At 41.3% G+C, this 18,374-nt stretch overlaps 1 protein-coding gene across 2 annotated transcripts in view; it reads left to right on the top strand.

Moving 5' to 3' along the window:
* The first annotated feature begins 5,857 nt into the window (after nucleotides 1-5,857).
* The window catches only part of IQGAP1 (IQ motif containing GTPase activating protein 1), a 74,133-nt gene continuing 61,616 nt past the window's right edge, over nucleotides 5,858-18,374 (top strand). Inside the window, exons 1-2 of one of the 2 annotated variants that reach the window (XM_083850193.1) lie at nucleotides 5,858-6,054; nucleotides 7,948-8,047. In XM_083850193.1, the coding sequence (XP_083706319.1) occupies nucleotides 6,003-6,054; nucleotides 7,948-8,047 (152 nt within the window). In that variant the 5' untranslated portion in view covers nucleotides 5,858-6,002. Of the gene's footprint in view, nucleotides 6,055-7,947; nucleotides 8,048-16,986; nucleotides 17,074-18,374 lie in introns of those variants that run through there. The other variant, XM_083850194.1, reaches the window with a different exon arrangement.

Raw genomic sequence — 18,374 nt, 5'->3', positions numbered from 1 at the left:
TTCATGCAGGGCATTCTGGGCCTGTAGGAACAGAGAATGTAGCTGAACTGGGTAATTGGAGAAGACAACAAAAATGAATGTGGACCTAAACCTTATTTCAGGTATAGAGGATAAGATTTAAACATATCTTGAATGAGTGAGGTCTAAAGGGAAAGGTGACATAAGTCTGTAAACACACGAAGTGCAAAAAATAGTATTAAGAAGAAATGACTAATAAAGATGAGAAGATTCATCAGAATGAAGGCTGCTAAGATGCAGTGTGGCACTAGATCTTATTTTTATTTCAGCAGTCTGGGCCAGTTCTATGTGTGCTACAGAGAGAGTAAGTGATGACTTGGAATTCTTAGTGCTAAATGGAACATAGAGCAGATCCTACTCCGTCTTCTGCCTTTGTTTTGCTAGATATTAGGATACGTCTGAAAAATTCTTCAGTGGAAAACTGTTTGAATAGGCTATTATTTCCCAGTCTTTCTTGGAATGCAAGGCCTTACAATACTTTGGAAAGGCGGGTGGAATAATTGTATATACTATACTGTTTGGAGGAGGACAGAGGAGGTTAGAGATTCCTTCTGTTTCAGTGATAGCCTGTAGCTAGGTTGTCTTGAAGTGACTATAGAATTGCAGCTTCAGAATCTTCAGGTTTTCTAAAAATCTTTTTTTTTTCCAGCACCATTCACAGACATCTATCTTGTAAAGGAAGTGGCAAATAAACACCTTCAAAATAACATGTAATAGTAGTTTAAATAAAGGACTGAAATGACTGAATTTTGGAGCTCTTCATTTCCTCAGGGAAGAACTAATGACTAGGCATTAAGGCCAAGTACTACTTTTTTTTTTAAAAAAAAAAAAAAGAATTTATAGCTGAATTTCGAAACTGGAGAAAGAATAGGTATCTCTGTAATGCTATTTGTAAGGCTATCTGGCTAGTAAATATTCAACAGAAAAAAAAAAAAAAAGACAAGCAACAGGAGAGGCAATAGATCAAACACACAGATACACAAACGCTAACAAACAGCAGTTAATGAAGACAGTAACAAAGACCAGAGATCTTAAATCAGTGGAGCCATTATAAGGAACTGTTGAAATATAACTCTGAAGCAGTTTATTCAGAATCTGCAATTATGTGAAATAATACTGTTTTATCTTTCTTATCAGAATAGGTCTTAGAGAAGAGAGTAAGTGTAAGATTATTTTTTTGAGGAGGGATTGTTGGACTGTAAAAACAATATTACAGGATTTTTAGGGGAATAAAAACAGAACAAAACCAGTTCTGCCCTCCATAGATTTTATATATAAACATTGTTTAAAGTCTATTCTCATAACTGCAAAGCAGTCACATGTACAGTAATGCAATGAAAAAAAATTAGAACTGTAACTGTTTATTATAAACCCTTTGTTTCGATTAGGAGATGATGTGTGTTATAGTCTTCCAAAATTGTTGGCATCATTTATTAATAATAATCTATTGCTTGTGTTCATTTTTGCCTCTTTTAACATGACTTAATAGGAAAATTTGGTTTCCTTTGGGATCGTTACCTGCATTCTTGGTAAAACCAGGTTAACTGAATCAAAGCATAGGCCTCTTTAGCCCAATGCCCTATGTCTGATATTGGTCAGCTGAGAATACTGAAGGATAGGGAACACAAATAAGGCACGCTTGGAAAGGGATCGCTTCTTAATCAGTGACATGATCTTCCTGAGCTTTCATTTAGGTTCACACGTTTAGTTGCCTTTGATCAACATTTGTGAATTTATGTAATTCCTTTTTGAGTCTATTCTTTTGGTCTTCAAAATTACATTTCCTTCTGTTTGGTTTAAAACTGCATTCTTACAGTTAAATTTGTGACTACCTATTCTGTATTTTTTGAGAAAATAAAATTCTCACTTTCTTTCCCCTTTTCTCTCCTTCCAGTTACCTCTTTTCTTAACCATGAAGTCTTAATTTAGTTTGTTTCTCTTCAAATGAAAACCATTCCGTAGTTCTGATAATCACTGTTGCCTTTTTCTGTACCTATTTATGTTCTTTATATTTTTCTTCTTAAAGAAGGAATGCACACAGATTTCTGCATTTGCAGGAATTCTATATCTACGAAGATCTCAGTTTGTAAAGCGGGTCTTTTTAATACTGATGTTATGGTTCCATCTTTCGATCATTTGGTATTGAGACCATGTATTCCTGAAGCCTAATGTACGTATGATTTGCTTTACCCCAACCTTCCTTTTTTTCTGGATAATAAAGAGCTCATAATATTAGGTTCTGTGTTGACTATAGAAATTTGAATATTGTTATGGTTTAGATGCATAGCCAAGGCTGAAAATGGATTGAATGATGGAATTGTTTTCTAGAAACACATTAGGAATAAGCACCACTAAGGGAGAAGAGCCATTTAACTAATGGGGCTATATTAACACAAAACCCAAATTCATATGTGTTGTCTGAATTAATTTAGGTAGGAATTTGGAAGTCTTCTAAATATCCTAACAGAAGGTGTAGAACTGATGCCCATTGGAATACTGGGCTCTGGGAAACAAACTCTAAGATGACTGATGAATTTTGGTGGGTTTATGAGTGTGGCTTATATAAATGTGGTTGACTCTGAAAGCGGGGGAATAGCCCTGAGAGTCTGTTGGTATATGTCAGCCCAGTGCTTCTGGATAGACATGCATGTACAGGCAAACTGTTAGGTGTTATCTCTGCAAGAACACTTAAGCAAAAGAAAACATTCAACTGGATTGAACTTTCCAAACTATTTGTGTAATATAAGTAAAATTTGACTCAAGTCTAAAATAATAATGTTTAAAGATTTTTTTTAGGAGAACCAGTCTCTGAATCGTTATCATCACATAGATGTATAATATAGAAAGTTTGAGAATGTTTAACATCTGTTGAGATTATCACTCTTCTGAAGACAATATGTTCCAGCTAAACACACAAAAATAGCAGAAGATATCCATCCACTTGTGAGGCAAATTGGAAAAGGCTTCAAGAGTCTCTGAATGTAGAATTGTATCACATTTTTTTTTGAAATCGTTATGTATTTCTTTCCACAGAAATTTCTGTGATGATGGAATGCACATCTACAAAATATCTGAATCAGCATTACTATTAGCAGCATCTTACTGTGAAAACATTCTTTTTCTCATTTGTTTTCTTTCTACTTACTAGAGCATTCCATATAAAAACAGGTTGCAGACTGACAAACACTTGTTTCATGTTGTCCTGGTTCCAGTTAGGACAGAGTGAATTTTCCTCCTAGTAGCTGGTAGGGTGCTATGTTTTGGATTAGGATGAGAAGAGTGCTGATAACATGCTGATGTTTTAATTGTTGCAGAGCAGTGCTTACACCAGGCCAAGGACTTTTCGGCTTCTCGCTCTGTCCTGCCAGCGAGCAGGCTGGGGGTGCAGCAGGAGCTGGGAGGGGACAGACCCAGGACAGCTGACCCCAACTGGCCAAAGGGGTATTCCATACCATCTGACGTCATGCTAAACAATATATAGGGGTGGCTGGCCGGGGTGGGGGGCCGGCTGCTCGGGAATAGGCTGGGCATCGGTCAGCGGGTGGTGAGCAATTGCATTGTGCATCACTTGTTTCTTACACATTATTATTATTAATACTATTATCATTATCACTATTATTGTTATTATTATTTTTCTGTCTTAATAAACTGTCTTTATCTCAACTCACCGGCTTCACTTTCCCGTTTCTCTTCCCCATCCCAGAGAAGGAGGGGGGAGGGTGAGCGAACGGCTGTGTGGTGTTTAGCTGCCAGCCGGCTTAAACCACAACACATGTGCTTACATTTTACACGAGCAGTTGAATGTGAATTGTCAGGAGTATGTATACACCTGACACCATGCAGCCTTGAGGTACTACATTTATTCAGTATAGCTGCTAATAAAACTTGTGCAATGTGTGTATATATATAACTGGGAGATCTAGTGAGCATCCTCAGTAGATAAGGTAGTAATTTAAATGTCCATTGGGTAATTGAAAATCTCTGTACGTTGTTACATTTTTACATTTCACACATGATCTTGGCAAAATACACAAGAAAACTAATTACAGGTACTCTTATTACTTCTAAATCTAAATACATGCAATAGTTACTGTGTTTGTATGTGGCTTTCTTAAACCCCTTTTTGATTCTATCATTTAAAACATGCTTTAGAATTTGCTATTTTTTCCCTATATATTTCCTCTTCATCTACTTAACTCATGTCTACAGGAGAAACAAATTTTTTTCAACAGCAGAAGTGCTTCTTTCTTGGAGTAGTCCATAAGCATAATGTCCTAGAAATATAGCACTTACTGATGTAAAAGCATTTATATATAGCTGCTTTGGCAACAGTAGACATGTTCAGTTAAAAAGATGAGCCTGAAAGTTAAAGTCAGACTTATCTAAAATTCCGAGGGCATATCGCTTGCTCCAGTACAATGCCTGATGCTGCTTTTAGAGAAAAGTTGAAAGTTCTGTAAATCTTGTCTGGTATTGACCTGTGTAGTTATTCCTGTAACTGTTAAACTGTGGCATATAACTCTTAATCAACAGAACCAGCTTTTGTTTAGTCTCTCTTTCACAGATTCCTAAATTTACGTAAATAACATTTTTCATGAATTCTTCAATTCGTTGAGGTTGGAGGGGTCCTCCGGAAGTCTCTAGTCCAACCTGAGTTGCTCAGCACAGAGTCAACTAGAGCAAGTTGTCCAGGACTCTGCCTAGTTAGGTTTGGGGTGTCTTCAAGGATTCTGCTACTAGTTCCAGTGTTTGACCACCCTCAGAGTAAAAATGCTTCTTATGTTTAAATGGTCTTTCTTGAATTTCATTGTGCCAGTTGCTTTTTGTCCTCCAAGCCCTGTATCAGTTGCTCAGTGCCCTACTTGTGCTGAGGAAGCAGAAACTGGGCCCAGCACTCCAGATGTGGTTTTACCAGCCCGGAATAAAGGGAAAGGATCCCCTGTTGGTGGTGCTCTTCCTAATAGAGATAAGGATGCTATTGATCGACCTAATTACTTAATTTGTGCTTTGCTAGTAAGCTTATGCCCTGGCAGCAAAATTCATGGGACTAATTGAAATGGACATGTAGTGACATCTTCAGTACTTTGACTCCTGAGTGACAGGAGAGCCTAACACGTAGTGAGGTGAAGGGGACTGTGAGGGTGTGATCACTTTCTGTGGTAGTGCTGCTGAATATTGCCGCTGTTGTATGCTAGGATTTTGGGGCACTTGGCATCAAACTGTGGCTGACATTTCAAGTGAGCTACTGTGGTGAAGCCAGCAGTTAGATTGGTGGTTCAGGGAGAAGGGCACAGCTTTGCCCAGCAGGGCCAAGTTTTCTTAAGGAGGGCTGATGGGGCTGGGACACTGGGTGGGAGAAGAGGTCCTATGTAAGCCTGGCCTGGCAGAGTGTATGTAGGGTGGGGGTGGGGTAACTGTCAAGGCTGATTTTACCTGGCTGCATTGTATCCACTGGGGCTTGCAGGGCAGTGCTGCGTGTGTAAGGGTTGGAAGTTTTGGGCCTGGTGGTTGTGGAGTGCTGGCTGGCTTGACCTAGGCTGCATCCCATGTAACTGGGCTGGCAGGCCAGAGATTAGCTGAATATTACCAGTGGGACTGACAGGAAATCTCAGGGTGCTACAAGTGGGACAAAGTCAGGTCCCCTGTGAGGGGGACCCCGAGGCAGGCAGGGTGGGGCCCGTGGGGACACCGTGCTCTGTGAGTGGTCAGGCCGAAGTTCCAGCAGGGCTGAAGGATATGGGCTGGGCTGAGCCGGTCGCTGAGTCCGGCTGAAACCACAAGGTTGGCAGAAGGGGCAAGCTGGCGGCCGAGTCGGGGCAGGCTCTCACCCCGACCACGGCAGCGGATGAAGCTGGCGGAGGCGGCCGGGGCGGGGAGAGAGGGAGCGAGCGCGGTGCAGCAGCTCCTCCCCCGCCACACCCGGTGCGGCAGGAAGAGGAACAGCCGCGCCCTGCTCCCGGCCGACCCTGGTCCAGCGCAGCGCCATGGCGGCAGAGGAGGTGGACGGGCTGGCCATATCCCGGCCGCATTATGGCTGTGAGTACTGGGGCTCCTGGGCTCGCGTCCGGGAGTCGGCGGGGCCGCCAAGTAACATCCTACCCGGCGACGCCCAGCCCGGCTTGCGCAGCCCGTCCCTTCCCGGGGACCGGTGCTGAGAGCGGAGGCTGCGGCGCCGCAGGCACGGGGAGAGCGTGGGGTCTCGGTTCTGGGGCTGGCCTGCGGGCTCGGCGGGCCCCACCGGCGGGGTGCGAGGGCTCCTGGGCGCGGCCCGCCGTGCCTCCCACGGGGCGGGCGCCGAGGGTCCCGCGAGTTCTCCCGGGGCAGCCGTCTCTTCCCCGGGCGCTAAAGAGCGCTGGGAGAAGGTGCTGGGCGGGCAGCGCAGGGGCGTTCTCCTGCCGTCGCGGTGCAGGGGGTGCCTGCGCCTCCCGCGGGCGAGCTCCGCGCCTCGCCCAAGATGTCCGCCGCGGGGAGGGGAGCACGGCAGGGCGGGGGCGCCTCTGGTGGGACGGGACGGGACGGGGCGCGGCGGCGGCGGTGGTGGAGTCTCGGCAGGGAAGGGGCGCGGCGAGCCGCCGCGGTGGCGGACCCTTCCGTCTCCCTTCCTGTTCGTTTCGGTAAAGGTGCCTGACATACCATCCGAAACGCGCGATCGGAAGCGTTTAGATTGAACGCCTTCACTTCCTAGAAAACACGCTTACTGTGGAGAGGGAGGCTTTAGCTCAAAGGTTCTGAAATGTATGCTTGCTTGTGCAAGCTGTCACGTCAAGAATGAGTAAAGATGAGGAAAAGGCTGTGAGGCGGATGGGAGATGGCGTAAGCGACAGCCGGTCAGACCGCGCGGTGCCTACCGTGCCGCGGCGAGGCCTGGGGTGGGCAGGGAGGGCAGCAGCAGGTAGAGTCCTGCGAAAGGGGCGGTGTGCTCCGCACTCGGTTTATTGTTAAAAGGAAGGATGGAGCTGGGGGAATCGGGGGGAGGGGGAACTTTCCCTTGCTAGTAGATGTTACCCTGTGGCTTGGGACAGCTTTTTATAACTTTGGGAGGGGTTGATGGAAGCAGAAAGATGCTTCTGAGGTACTTCAGACAGGTTTCTGAGAGATGCTTTGCAATTTCAACCAAGGTCTTGCTTGATCCCAAGTGCTATGGTTGATACCACATCAGGTTTTTTTTATTTTTTTTTAATTAAGGTATTTTAGGTGTAAGCTAGTCTTCGATTAATAGAATGGTATGAGACACTTCCTATTTGTCAAGTTGATCTGTAAAACCTAAAAATGTGCTTTTTTTTCTCCTCATGAGAGCATGGACGAGGTACTTAGCTGTAAGAGTGGAAAGGACAAGCTATATCACCAAGGCTTTGAATGTATAGAATCTGAAAGATTTAGGCATATGCCCATAGGTAGGTCCTCAGCTTAATAAAAAGATGATATGCAGGTTGTGGATCTGAAAGATTCCCCTCCAAATGAGGATCATGAGCATTTCCATCTTTTTAGAGATGAAGTATGACAATATAGAAGAGATTATTTGACATGAAAATACGCTGTTAGCCTTCTTAATCTTTGAGTACTAAAACAGAAGATAGGTGGAGACATACGTGGTCACTGACGTGCTTTTGAGAAAGAGGAAGGCAAAGCTAGAAGAAAATAAGAAAATAGAGGACTTTGCTCAGTGGAAGGTGGGGAAAAAGCGGGATCATAATCAAATGGGGAAATCAGACAGAGGGAAGATGTCAAACTTATGTGATGAGGGAGGAAGGGCAAGGAAACAAGATCTCTTCTGTTGCTTGCAAAGATCAGGTGCGTTTGGTCCCTCATTTTTCTGAATCAAAACCTGTGGTGAGTTCCTGGGGGAAGGGTTGGATATGATTTTTTGTGTGCCTGTCTAGCTGCATTCAGTCTTCAACCACCTGGGAATGTGTTTTTGACTTTTTGCAGCTGTCTTGGATAACGAGAGATTAACAGCAGAGGAAATGGATGAAAGACGACGCCAGAATGTAGCCTATGAATACCTTTGTCATCTGGAGGAAGCAAAGAGGTAAGAATAAGGACTGAAATTTCTGGTGATTTAAAAAAAATAATAAATATATATATTTGGTAAGGGGAATAATTTGGCTGCAGCTTACCTCCTGTCTGTGTTTCTGAGTGGCTATATAGATTCAATTAAAAAAAACCACACCACAACACCTACAAAGAAACAAACAAAAAAAAACCTCAGTAACCAAACAAAACACCCAACCCCCCTACCCTAATAAGTGGTCCTCCCGACTGTCTAGTCTGTTTTTCTGCCTGAAGGAGACAAAAAACATCTCTGCCTAGCATGTTCCTTATATGGAACCTTTTCTAACGTATTCTTAAAGATCCTCTTGTGACAGAGACTCCATAGCTCTAGTGCTTCAGTGTTTTTTAGCACTGGAAGGGTTCCCTGTTACGTAACTTGTATGTCTTGCTGTAATATTACCTTTCTACTTGACAATGGATGTGGAGAATGGGTTATTTTCTTCCTCTTAGCTGCAGCACTTTAAACACGTAAAGTTGTCTCCCTTTTGCACTTCTTAGACTGAAAACCCAACTCTTTCATATTTCTCTGTGGGTCCTATTCGATAAGTATGTAGTCCTTTTGCCTGGGTTGTTCTCTCTTCTCTCTGCTCACTCCGTGTCTTTCTGGAAGTGTGGTGCCAAAACAGAAAAATTTCCAACTGGGGCATTGATATGCATGCTTAGCACAAGAATTGTTTTGTGTATCCTGATAGATATGCTAGTATCATGCATTTACAGTATAATATTTTCATAATGGTATCAAATGGTAGTGTTTTGCTGAGTTGCTACCCTTTTACTTGAAGACATGCTGCTGAAGTTGGTTCTCTGTTCTGTGTTTCTGGAATCATTTGTTTTCCTAAGTGTGTTAATTACTACTGAATTTAATTTTTTCTGACCTTTGCTTAATATGTTGAAAAAAATGTTGAACTTATTCCTGGCCTCCAGCACGTATGTAGGTTTTATGTCATCCTCATGTTTAGTAAGCATGAAAGTATGCTGTATTACTTCATACAAAATGAAAGTATGGTCAGAAGATAGTAGATGCTATGTATTTTCTATTAAAGGAAAAAAAAAACCTAATATTAAAAACAAATCTGTGAAGTCTTATTGTTAATATTCTTGAAATCTTTCTTGCAAACGTTCAATCCTATATGCTGTATGTGCAGAATAGGAATGAGACAGACCAGTTTGCCTATTCCTTTCCCTTCCTGACAGATGCCTTTCATGCCTTTGTATAAATTGAATTTTTTTACTTGAAATTTTTAATGACTGTTGAAACTGAGATTGCGACTAAAGACAAGTTTTAAAGAACAAGATTGAAGGAAAAGAGGTGATGTACTGTTTCTGTTAGTGACTCCTACAAGACTTTTGAAAATAATGCTAGTGTTTCAGTTTGCATTTTGTAATTAGTCAAGAAACGAATTGTGAACATAGAGTTTTATTGTTCTCACAAGGACCTAGGCAATCTAGCCAGCATGATACAGAAAGTAACTTCTGTTGCAGCAGAAAAGTAAGGAACGTGTAAAAATGTGTTCTAAATAGAACTTGCTCGATACTTCTGTCTGTCATTTGAAAGATGGTACAGGTTAAGAGCTGGAAAACTTTCTCTTCCTCTGACTGGTGATATATTTTGGAGCATCTATATAAGTCTGCCCCAGCAAGACAGACGTGTTCCACTGCAGCGTTTTATAGAATGGAGTAGTTCAGTTGGAAGAAACCTAGGAAGATCGCCAAGTCCAACTGTCTGACCTCTTCAGGACTAACAAAAAGTTAAAGCGTATTGTTGAGGGCATTGTCTGAATGCCTCTTGAACACTGACGGACATGGAGGGACATCAGTCACCTCTTTAGGGAGCCTGTTCCAGTGTTTGACCACCCTCGTGGTAAAGAAATTTGTTCCTAATGCCCAGTCCGGACCTCCTGTGGCACGACTTTCTGCTGTTCCTACGTGTCCTGTCACGGGTTATCAGGGAGCAGAGACCAGCATCTCCCTCTGCGCTTCCCCTCCTCAGGAAGCTGCAGGGAGCAATGAGGTCCTCTCTTGACCTCCTCTTCTCCAGACCAGATGGCCCAAGCATGCTCAGCCTCTCCTTGTAGGACATGCCTTCCAGCCCTTTTACCAGCCTTCTTGCCCTACTCTGGATGCTTTCAAGGATCTTAACGTCCCTTTTATATTTTGGAGTCCAGAACTGCACACAGTATTCAATGTGAGGCCACACCAGTGCTAAATACAGCAGAAAAGTCATCTCTCTTGACTGGCTGACTATGCTGTTCAATGCACCGCAAAATGTAGTTTGCCCTTTTGGCTGCCAGGGCACACTATGGCTCACGTTTATGGGAAAGGAAACAGATCTTGTACAAGATCAGTGCTGGCAGAGTATAAAGGAGGACTCACTTGCAGAACTTCATTCCAGGATTTTAATAGTTCGTGCTGCTGTAAAATATTTTTGAAGGGGCTAGGAGGGCTCCGTTTATACTGTAGTCTTTCAGATGCTTCATAACAATTGTCACCGCTGCACATTTACAGAGGTTGCTTAGGTACTAGCAGATAATAATTTTTTCTCCATGCAGATTTGGATGAGGTGGAACTAGTGAGAAAGATACAAATATATCTCAAAATCACCCTGTCCCTCTGAATCAAAAATCTTTAGGATCAAATGCTGAGCTACAGGGAGAGGTGAATGCCATTATAAGTCACATGCATGCTTGAATGAGCCCCAGATAAATCACTTGTGGACACTCTTAGACATTGGCTTCAGAGTGGATGCTTTCTGGGATGCTTGTGTTCTATTCAATTCTTTGTCCAGACTTGACGAAAAAGTTAGGCAAAAATGCCTAACACAGCCACAGCTTTAATATTCTCATTAAGCAGTTGCTTATTCCTGGAGACTTACTTAGCCTTTGGATAAATAATCTTTAACTAAAGTTTCTTGGCTGTCTTGCGTCTGCTTCCAACTATTGCCTCGGCATTGACAAGGCTGAGTAGTTAAGCATTTGTTTTTGCTGCACCTTGTCAGAAATTGTTTTTCCTGTTTTGTCCTGGGTACAAGCCTAGTTGTTGACATTATGTTTTTTGAAAAAGGGAGCGACAGATGTCATTCAAAACACAAGTAGTGGTAATACAGTCTCCCACTTTGGCAGTCAGAGCACGCACTTTGCTTAATGGCCTACAGGCTGTCTATACACATGAGAGGGAATTCCTGTCTCATATAGCTGAAGCCATACCACTTTGCATAAGAGTTAAAGATTGCATGACCAGGAGGGAATCAGGAGTCCTTTGTTTAGTGATTAAAATACACAGGTGACAATAGAAAGGCTTGAGTTCATGCTCTATTTCCAAGAATGTTTTTCATTACCGAGCAGTCTTTATAAAATGTCCTTTAAGTTTTTTGTTTTTGTTTTTATGAATTACTGCTAGTATAGCCAAAAAGAGGGCTTTGGGCTGCATTGCTGGAAAAGAGTTTTAACTTAACAAACAAACAAACAAACAAAAAACCAACACCTTGAATTCAAACAGTTTATTATATTTTAAATTGATATAATTGTCCTGAGATCTTCTGTATTGACTTCTTTGCCAGTTGTGTAACTGAGATGTAATGTGTGAATTAGGTACTGCAGCATTTCGCTTGTGCTGCTGATGACAGCGTCTCAGCTTTAGGTATGGATCGGAGAGTTTCTCATCTTTTTTCATAGTGAGAGATTTTCATATGAAGCTATATCTGTGAGGAGAAGAGGAGGACTTAATAGTGGAGCAAGGTATCTAGTGCATATCACGCTCTCGGAAGCAGAAGAGGTGAATTTTCTAATGTCAACGGCTGTTCAGACAGTGGGAGATGATTGAAGAACAAATCTTATTCCCACCCCATCTCCCCATCATATTACAATATAATATCCCATTCAGACCGTGTAGTTTATATTCAGTTTTTCTAGAACATAAAGGCACCTAAAGGGCAACTAAAATGATATGAATATCATGTTGATGGGTTCACGTGGTGGGCCCACTTCTCCAGCCTGTCCAGATCCCTTTGGATGGCATCTCTTCTTTCTGTCGTACCAACTGCACCACTCAGCTTGGTGTCACCTGCAAACTTGTTGAGGGTGCGCTTGATCCCATCGTCATGTCCTTGATGAAGACCTTGAAAAGCACCGGTCCCAAGACAGACCCCTGAGGGGTACTGCTCATCCCTGGCCTCCACCTGGCCGTAGAACCATTGACCACTACTCCCTGGGTATGACCATCAAGCCAATTCCTTATCCGCCGGATGGTCCACCCTTCAAAGCTGTATCTCTCCAGTTTGGAGATCGGGATGTTGTGTGGGACTGCATCCAAGGCCTTGCAGTAGTCCAGGTAGATGACATTGGTCGGTCTTCCCTTGTCATCTGATGCAGTCACTCCATCAGTTCAGTATCAATAGGTAATGCATCTAGAAGTTGGAGTGATTTTTTTCATAAATGTTAAGAGAGGAGCACAAGATGAAAATTTGCTAGCGCCTAATTTCATAAAAGACTGGATTTCTGAACCATCAGCTCTAACAACTTGTGTGCATCAACTTTGAGTATATGTCGTAGTGTTTTTGTAAGGAACATACGTCAGAGATACTAAATGAATGTAAATAGCTTGTACTTTTTTAGTGGTGTTCCAGGCTTTTGTTTCTTTCTTCAGTAGTTGCTATTCTGATATTGTAATTTAGCACTTTGTGCACAGTAGTTGAAGTAAAAATCGTTTGAAACCTGGCGTTATTCTTGCTACTTAGAGAAAGGGAGGCAGAGTGTCTAACTAAGTTGACCAAGATTGCGAAAGAAAAAAATTGAAATGAAAATTGGTGCTAAAATGAAGATTGCGAAGAAAGAATTCTTATACTATGCTTGGAACAGATATCTCTTTCTTGAATGAAAATGACTTTTTCAGTAAGTGTTGTTTCACACTTAGTTTTTCTTTCCAGTTTCCAAATCATAGTAGCTTATTCAGAAAAGCTGTGACAGTGCAGATAAAACTGCGGAAAGTACCCTGTTCTTTTATGATGTGACAGCTTGAGCTCACAGCAGTCTAAGGATATTCTTATCTGGAATAGAAGTAACTGTAGCTTTTTTTCTTTGGTCCTTATCTAGAAGTGAAACTGATACACAGTAATATTCTTCATCTGGACTCTGATAGGAAAAAATAAATAAATTTGTGGATTACTTGTTGGGGTATTACTACTTTCACTGGCTTTTTCAGTGATGTTACAATGTTTTTGCCTTGGACAGTAGAAGTTCTTTTTTTTTTAAGCCATGAATGTTCATAGATAACATTTTATTGCCATCAATTGTAAGTTGAAATAGCTGATGCTTAGCTCTCACCAGTTCATCTGAGGCTTCTTATCACCCCCCTGTTTGGACTGAGAAGACATTTCTCTACAGTTCCTATACTGTTCTGTTGATGACCTCATGTAGTTGGCAGGGAGTGGCTGTCTACACTGGAAGTGCCTTGGAACGTGCATTCATTGCTATGTTTTCTGAGAGAAGGGTGGAGGGAAGTGTGTATGTGGGGGTATTGAACATGCAGTGATTGAGTACCCCCATCTTTTCCTCACTCTGAATGCTTTCTTTAATAATGACTCTTGGATATAGTAATGACAGGCAGTCCAGGAGGAAAGAAACAGCTCTTTGCGTGGAATTGAATTTGGAGACTGGGGCTTGGCTGTTGAGTTAGTGATTTTGAAGGACTATTTTATGTAAGGCAGGAGAGCAGCACCTAACAGCAAGTAGCTGTGATGTAACAGTTATTGACTATTGGATACTGTAGGGTGCTTCTTAAAACCCTTATTTGCAAGAAAGCAACTTAGTTTTGAGATAAAACTTCAGCAATGCTTTAACTTGCAACCATTTAAGTCTATTTAGAAATGGTCAAGGCAATTAGTTTTGACAACAGAATGGCTGAATATGCCTTGGAAAGGATTTTTGCATAGATGATAATTAAGTTCCTCAGGAATGAGAGTGTAGTACTGGTTTGAAGGCTACTCGGCAGTAACTGTTTGGCAAACATTTGGCAAACAAAAAGTGATTCGGTGTAAGAATACAAACGTGGTCTTTGGTTGAGCTGCGGGTTGCCGGGATGGGGTAACATTGGGAGAAATCCGACTGGTATTACTAATCTCTTGCTTTTTAGTATCTCTGAACTGAAGGTGTCTTTGGATAATAAGAATGCTCTGGGACCTTTTAGCTGCGGACAGCACTTGTTTTTTAGCTCCTCATTTGAGAAGATGTCTTTTCCTTCACAACAAAATGCATTTAAATTTTCACGTACTTCTCTAGAAAAGAACACTCCTGATTTTATAAGTTATAAGTTTATTTTACTTTATCTTCTTTCATCTTCTCAGATTACACCTTGGTTTGTCAGAAATTGGTAGAATGAGTTATTCTGAAAGTTTTTGTTCAGGATTTTTGTGTTGCTGTCTAACACCTTTGCTGAATGGGGTAAAGAAGTGAGGTTGTCTGCAAGTTTCTCATCTGAGAAACTTTTCTTCATTCTCTGGGTGAGAATGCCTGCCACATCTGCAATTGTAAACAAACTAAAAATGTTTGTGATACATATGTCCATGAAATGATCTGGAGTGTGTGTGATCCCTTTCCTTTCATTAGAATGAATAGCATGATTTGTCCCCAAAATGCTACACCTATGTTGTTGACAATGCTGGTCAGTTTAAGAGCCTTTCATCCACAGTTTTATAAATTCTTTCAGATGGCTTATGCAGATAAAGGCTGGAAAAAAAAAAAAAAGTCACCTACTTTCTCCAGTGCTGCAATTCTGTTGAGGTTATGCTGTTTTCCTTGGCACACTTGTAGAGAACTCCAATAGAAAGGCTAAGTGGATGTGACTGGAAGTGTCTAGGCATGGAGGAACTGCATGCAACAAAGGAGAGGGACTCTTGGGATGGCCAGTGTGGTGGTGTTAATGCCTGAATTAGCAGTTACTCATCAAGACCCCAGTATGCTTGTGTTCACTTTCACAAGATCATCTCTGGAGGCAGAGCACAGTGAACAAATCCTGATGACTCACGCAGGTGGGAACTTGACAACTGTCATCCCTTGCCCTCCACGTCAGCTCAACAGATCCTGGACCTTCCGATGCTTGTTGTACAGGTGTTGCAGTCCACAGTTGGGTGGACGACATGAATGTACCTTCCTGGTGTCTGACTGCTGGATAGGCTTCTTAGATAATATGCTTTTTGGTGTGAGTATGACACAGAGTAAAACCTATTTAATTTCAGCGTTCAAGCCAAATAAGTGGGGCTTTCTCTCCTGTAAGGTCTGGCATATTTTGCTATGTTGTTGACACAGGGTTATAACAGCATTTCCAACTCATCTGCCAGTTTACTGGTTAAATAAACACTGCGTTTAGATGAAAGTTGAATACAAGAGCTTTGTCTCTTATGAGGCAGGTGACAAAGATTTAAATTCCTGTTTTGACTTGTTAGATTTCTCAGAACTATTAGGGTGGAAAGTGTAATTCAGAATGCTGCTTTTGATTGAGAATTGGAGAAGAGAATTATAAACCGATGGACAGTCAAAATATGCTTTAGGAAGCAGATCTTGCTAAACAATCTCAATAGAAATATTCCAAATTACAGTTCTGATTGTTTTGCGATTAGGGAAAGGGAGACAGTTTTTCTTTCCTGAATTTTTGTTTTGTTCTGAGCAGAATGGTATTTTGAAAGGTGCTGTGTGATGTTAGTTTATGATTTTTGAAGTATGAATTGAATGTCTGGTTAGCTTTGTTTGGCTCATTTTTCATCTTTTGATTGGCATTTAAACTGTTAACACTGAAAATCAGTTTGACAGAGGCTTCTGCTCTTTTCTGGCAGTTTGTCTAGCATCTTCCAGATTCTTACCAAACTTTGTTACAGCAGTTAGATGAATAAGATACCATTGCAATCTGTATTGCTTGAGGAAGATGATATCACTTACTGCATGTTAGAAATCTTTTGAAACTAACTACTCCCCCAAAATACAAGCTCTTTTTAACACAGGGATTGATAGGTTATCTTATAGTTCTTTGCAGTTTAAAATGTAGATCTCCATGAATTGTGAAACTAGTTAAGTAACTGCCAAAAGCTGAAGCATATGAGCATTTGAGTCTTTGATGGTATAGTCTGTTTTTCAGTCTTTTCCCCAATGCTTTTAAAGAAGTAAAACCCGTACATCAGCAATACATGAGACAGCTTTTACAGAGGCAAGTAACTATCAGAGGAGTGATACTTATTTCAACAGTTATGAAGAGAATCTGGATATATGTTTTCCATAGACTTTAAGCCTAGAGGAAACACCACAATGATTGTATCATCGCTTTTCTTTTAGAACCCAGACCAAACAACTTTACTATGTGACATTTGTGTTGGCATTAATACATTTGACAGAGTTAGATAATAAAGGTATCCAGTGTCAATTTTGAGGCTCAATGTAGTGAGGGGTCAGCCAAATGTCTAGATAGCTCATTCCAATGGATTTTTTGTGTGGGGGTTTTCCAGTAAGAATGTTTCCTGCTTCAGTTTATAGTTTTTTTATTATTTTTTTAATTGTCTTTGTCTCGTTAAAACTCCTGCTCTCACAAATAGCGTGTTTATATTGGTGCTAGTTAAGAGTGGTTAAATATTCTCTAACGGCCAGTTTGCTGACCTGGAAAAAATTAAGTGTTCCTGAGATGAAGGGAGGGGTCATATTCTGTCAGGTGACTGGACTGAATCTCTTGATGAAAGACAACGGCCTCCAGAATGCAAGGGAAGCAACTTTCAGATACGTTGGCTGCAGTCAGAGAAATATTTATCCTTTGTAAGCCACTTTTTTCTGTGAAGTGTTAATTTTATCATGTGCCTAGACAGTTACGTCTATTTTTGCTTCCTCTCTGCCTGCTCGCTTATTACTCTTGTGATATGTCTGTCTCTCTTTGCTTTCCTTTTAGTCTCGTTTTTCTAGCTTCTGCCTTTTCTGCTATTTGATGCCTTCTGCAGCAGTGTCTACCATCCTTCACTGGATTGAGAATTCCAAGGTAGGATTTTTTTGCTTTTTGATGTTTGCTTTCTTTGTATAGTGCTCATCTTTGTTTTCTGGTGCATTGCATGTTTTGTGACGTGTTGCAGGCTGTCTGGGGCAAGGGATGACTTGGACAATAATGTGCTTCGGCACGGTGAATGGCCTATACATAACAAGTTTCTGTAAACTACAGTAAATAATAATTTCATTGTCTGGCTGCTCAGGAGGACCACTTCATGCATGGAGCTATTATGTAGACGTTTAATATTACTTTGGCTTTTCTTTCCCTCCCTAAACATACCACTAGGAAGTTAAATCTTGTCGGCGATAAGCTGTCTGTTTCGTACTTTACTGCAGTAAATAGAATAGTGTCTTGGTTTGGAATGTTTTGTTCAGAATTATGTAAATGGTGGAGAGGTTGGGTGGGGGGGAGTTGGGGGAGTGAGCTTATTTTATTTATGTCCAGAAGAAGAATGAGTCTTCATGTCCAAGAAAGCTGACATAAAGCAACAGCTTCAAAGATGCGCAAACAGGTCTTATGCTATTTAAGAGATTGTGTTGGAGTTAACAGCAGATCTTCACTGATTGCTGCAGGAATTGGAAATTGGCGTATGTAAGTACTTCTGATGGTTTTATAAGACAACGGCAGACATTTCTAGTTAGGTGAATACAGTTAAAAGTCTGATTTAGGGTCACTAAAATTGATCTGTTTATTTTAGTTAATTCTACTTTTGTCCAAGTGTTAATGCAAAATGTATTTGGTAAGCCCTATATAGTTTCTGTATGTGACACTCAAATAATTAAAGCAAATCTAAAGCCCATTTTTATGCTTTTTAAATAGGTATGCGACTCACAAATACATTGTGGTAAATTAGGTTAAAAAAAAATGATGTTCATAGACTTCTATAGAGTAAGTTTCATCAATTAAACATATGCTGCATCTAAGAATTCAGGTAAATATGAATAAATAGAGCATATTTAATTGAGAAAGCAATTACTTAGTTTAATAAAAGGCTGTGTTTATTTGCATCTCTTCCTGGCCTTTGTTGGAGACAGGGTGTTGGACTATGTGGGGAGGGAACTTTTGGTCTGAGATTGTGAACAGGCATAGTGGCTGCTGTTGTCGTCTATGTCTTCCTTGATGGTAGATTCCTGGATTTAGTATGGTTGAGGTAGTTGGAAGGTATTGTCAGCAACTGTGCTCACCAGATTTCTGGACTGGATAGTCTTCTGAAAGAGTGGGCAGAGAGAACAGAAGCAAGCATAGAGATTTAAGCCCAAGAGAAACACGGATAATCATCCAGCAATTTGGGAGGT

Source organism: Anser anser (assembly GCF_964211835.1).
Source record: "Anser anser genome assembly, chromosome: 10".
Taxonomy (NCBI): Eukaryota; Metazoa; Chordata; class Aves; order Anseriformes; family Anatidae; genus Anser; species Anser anser.
This window is presented reverse-complemented; position numbering and strand designations above follow the sequence as displayed.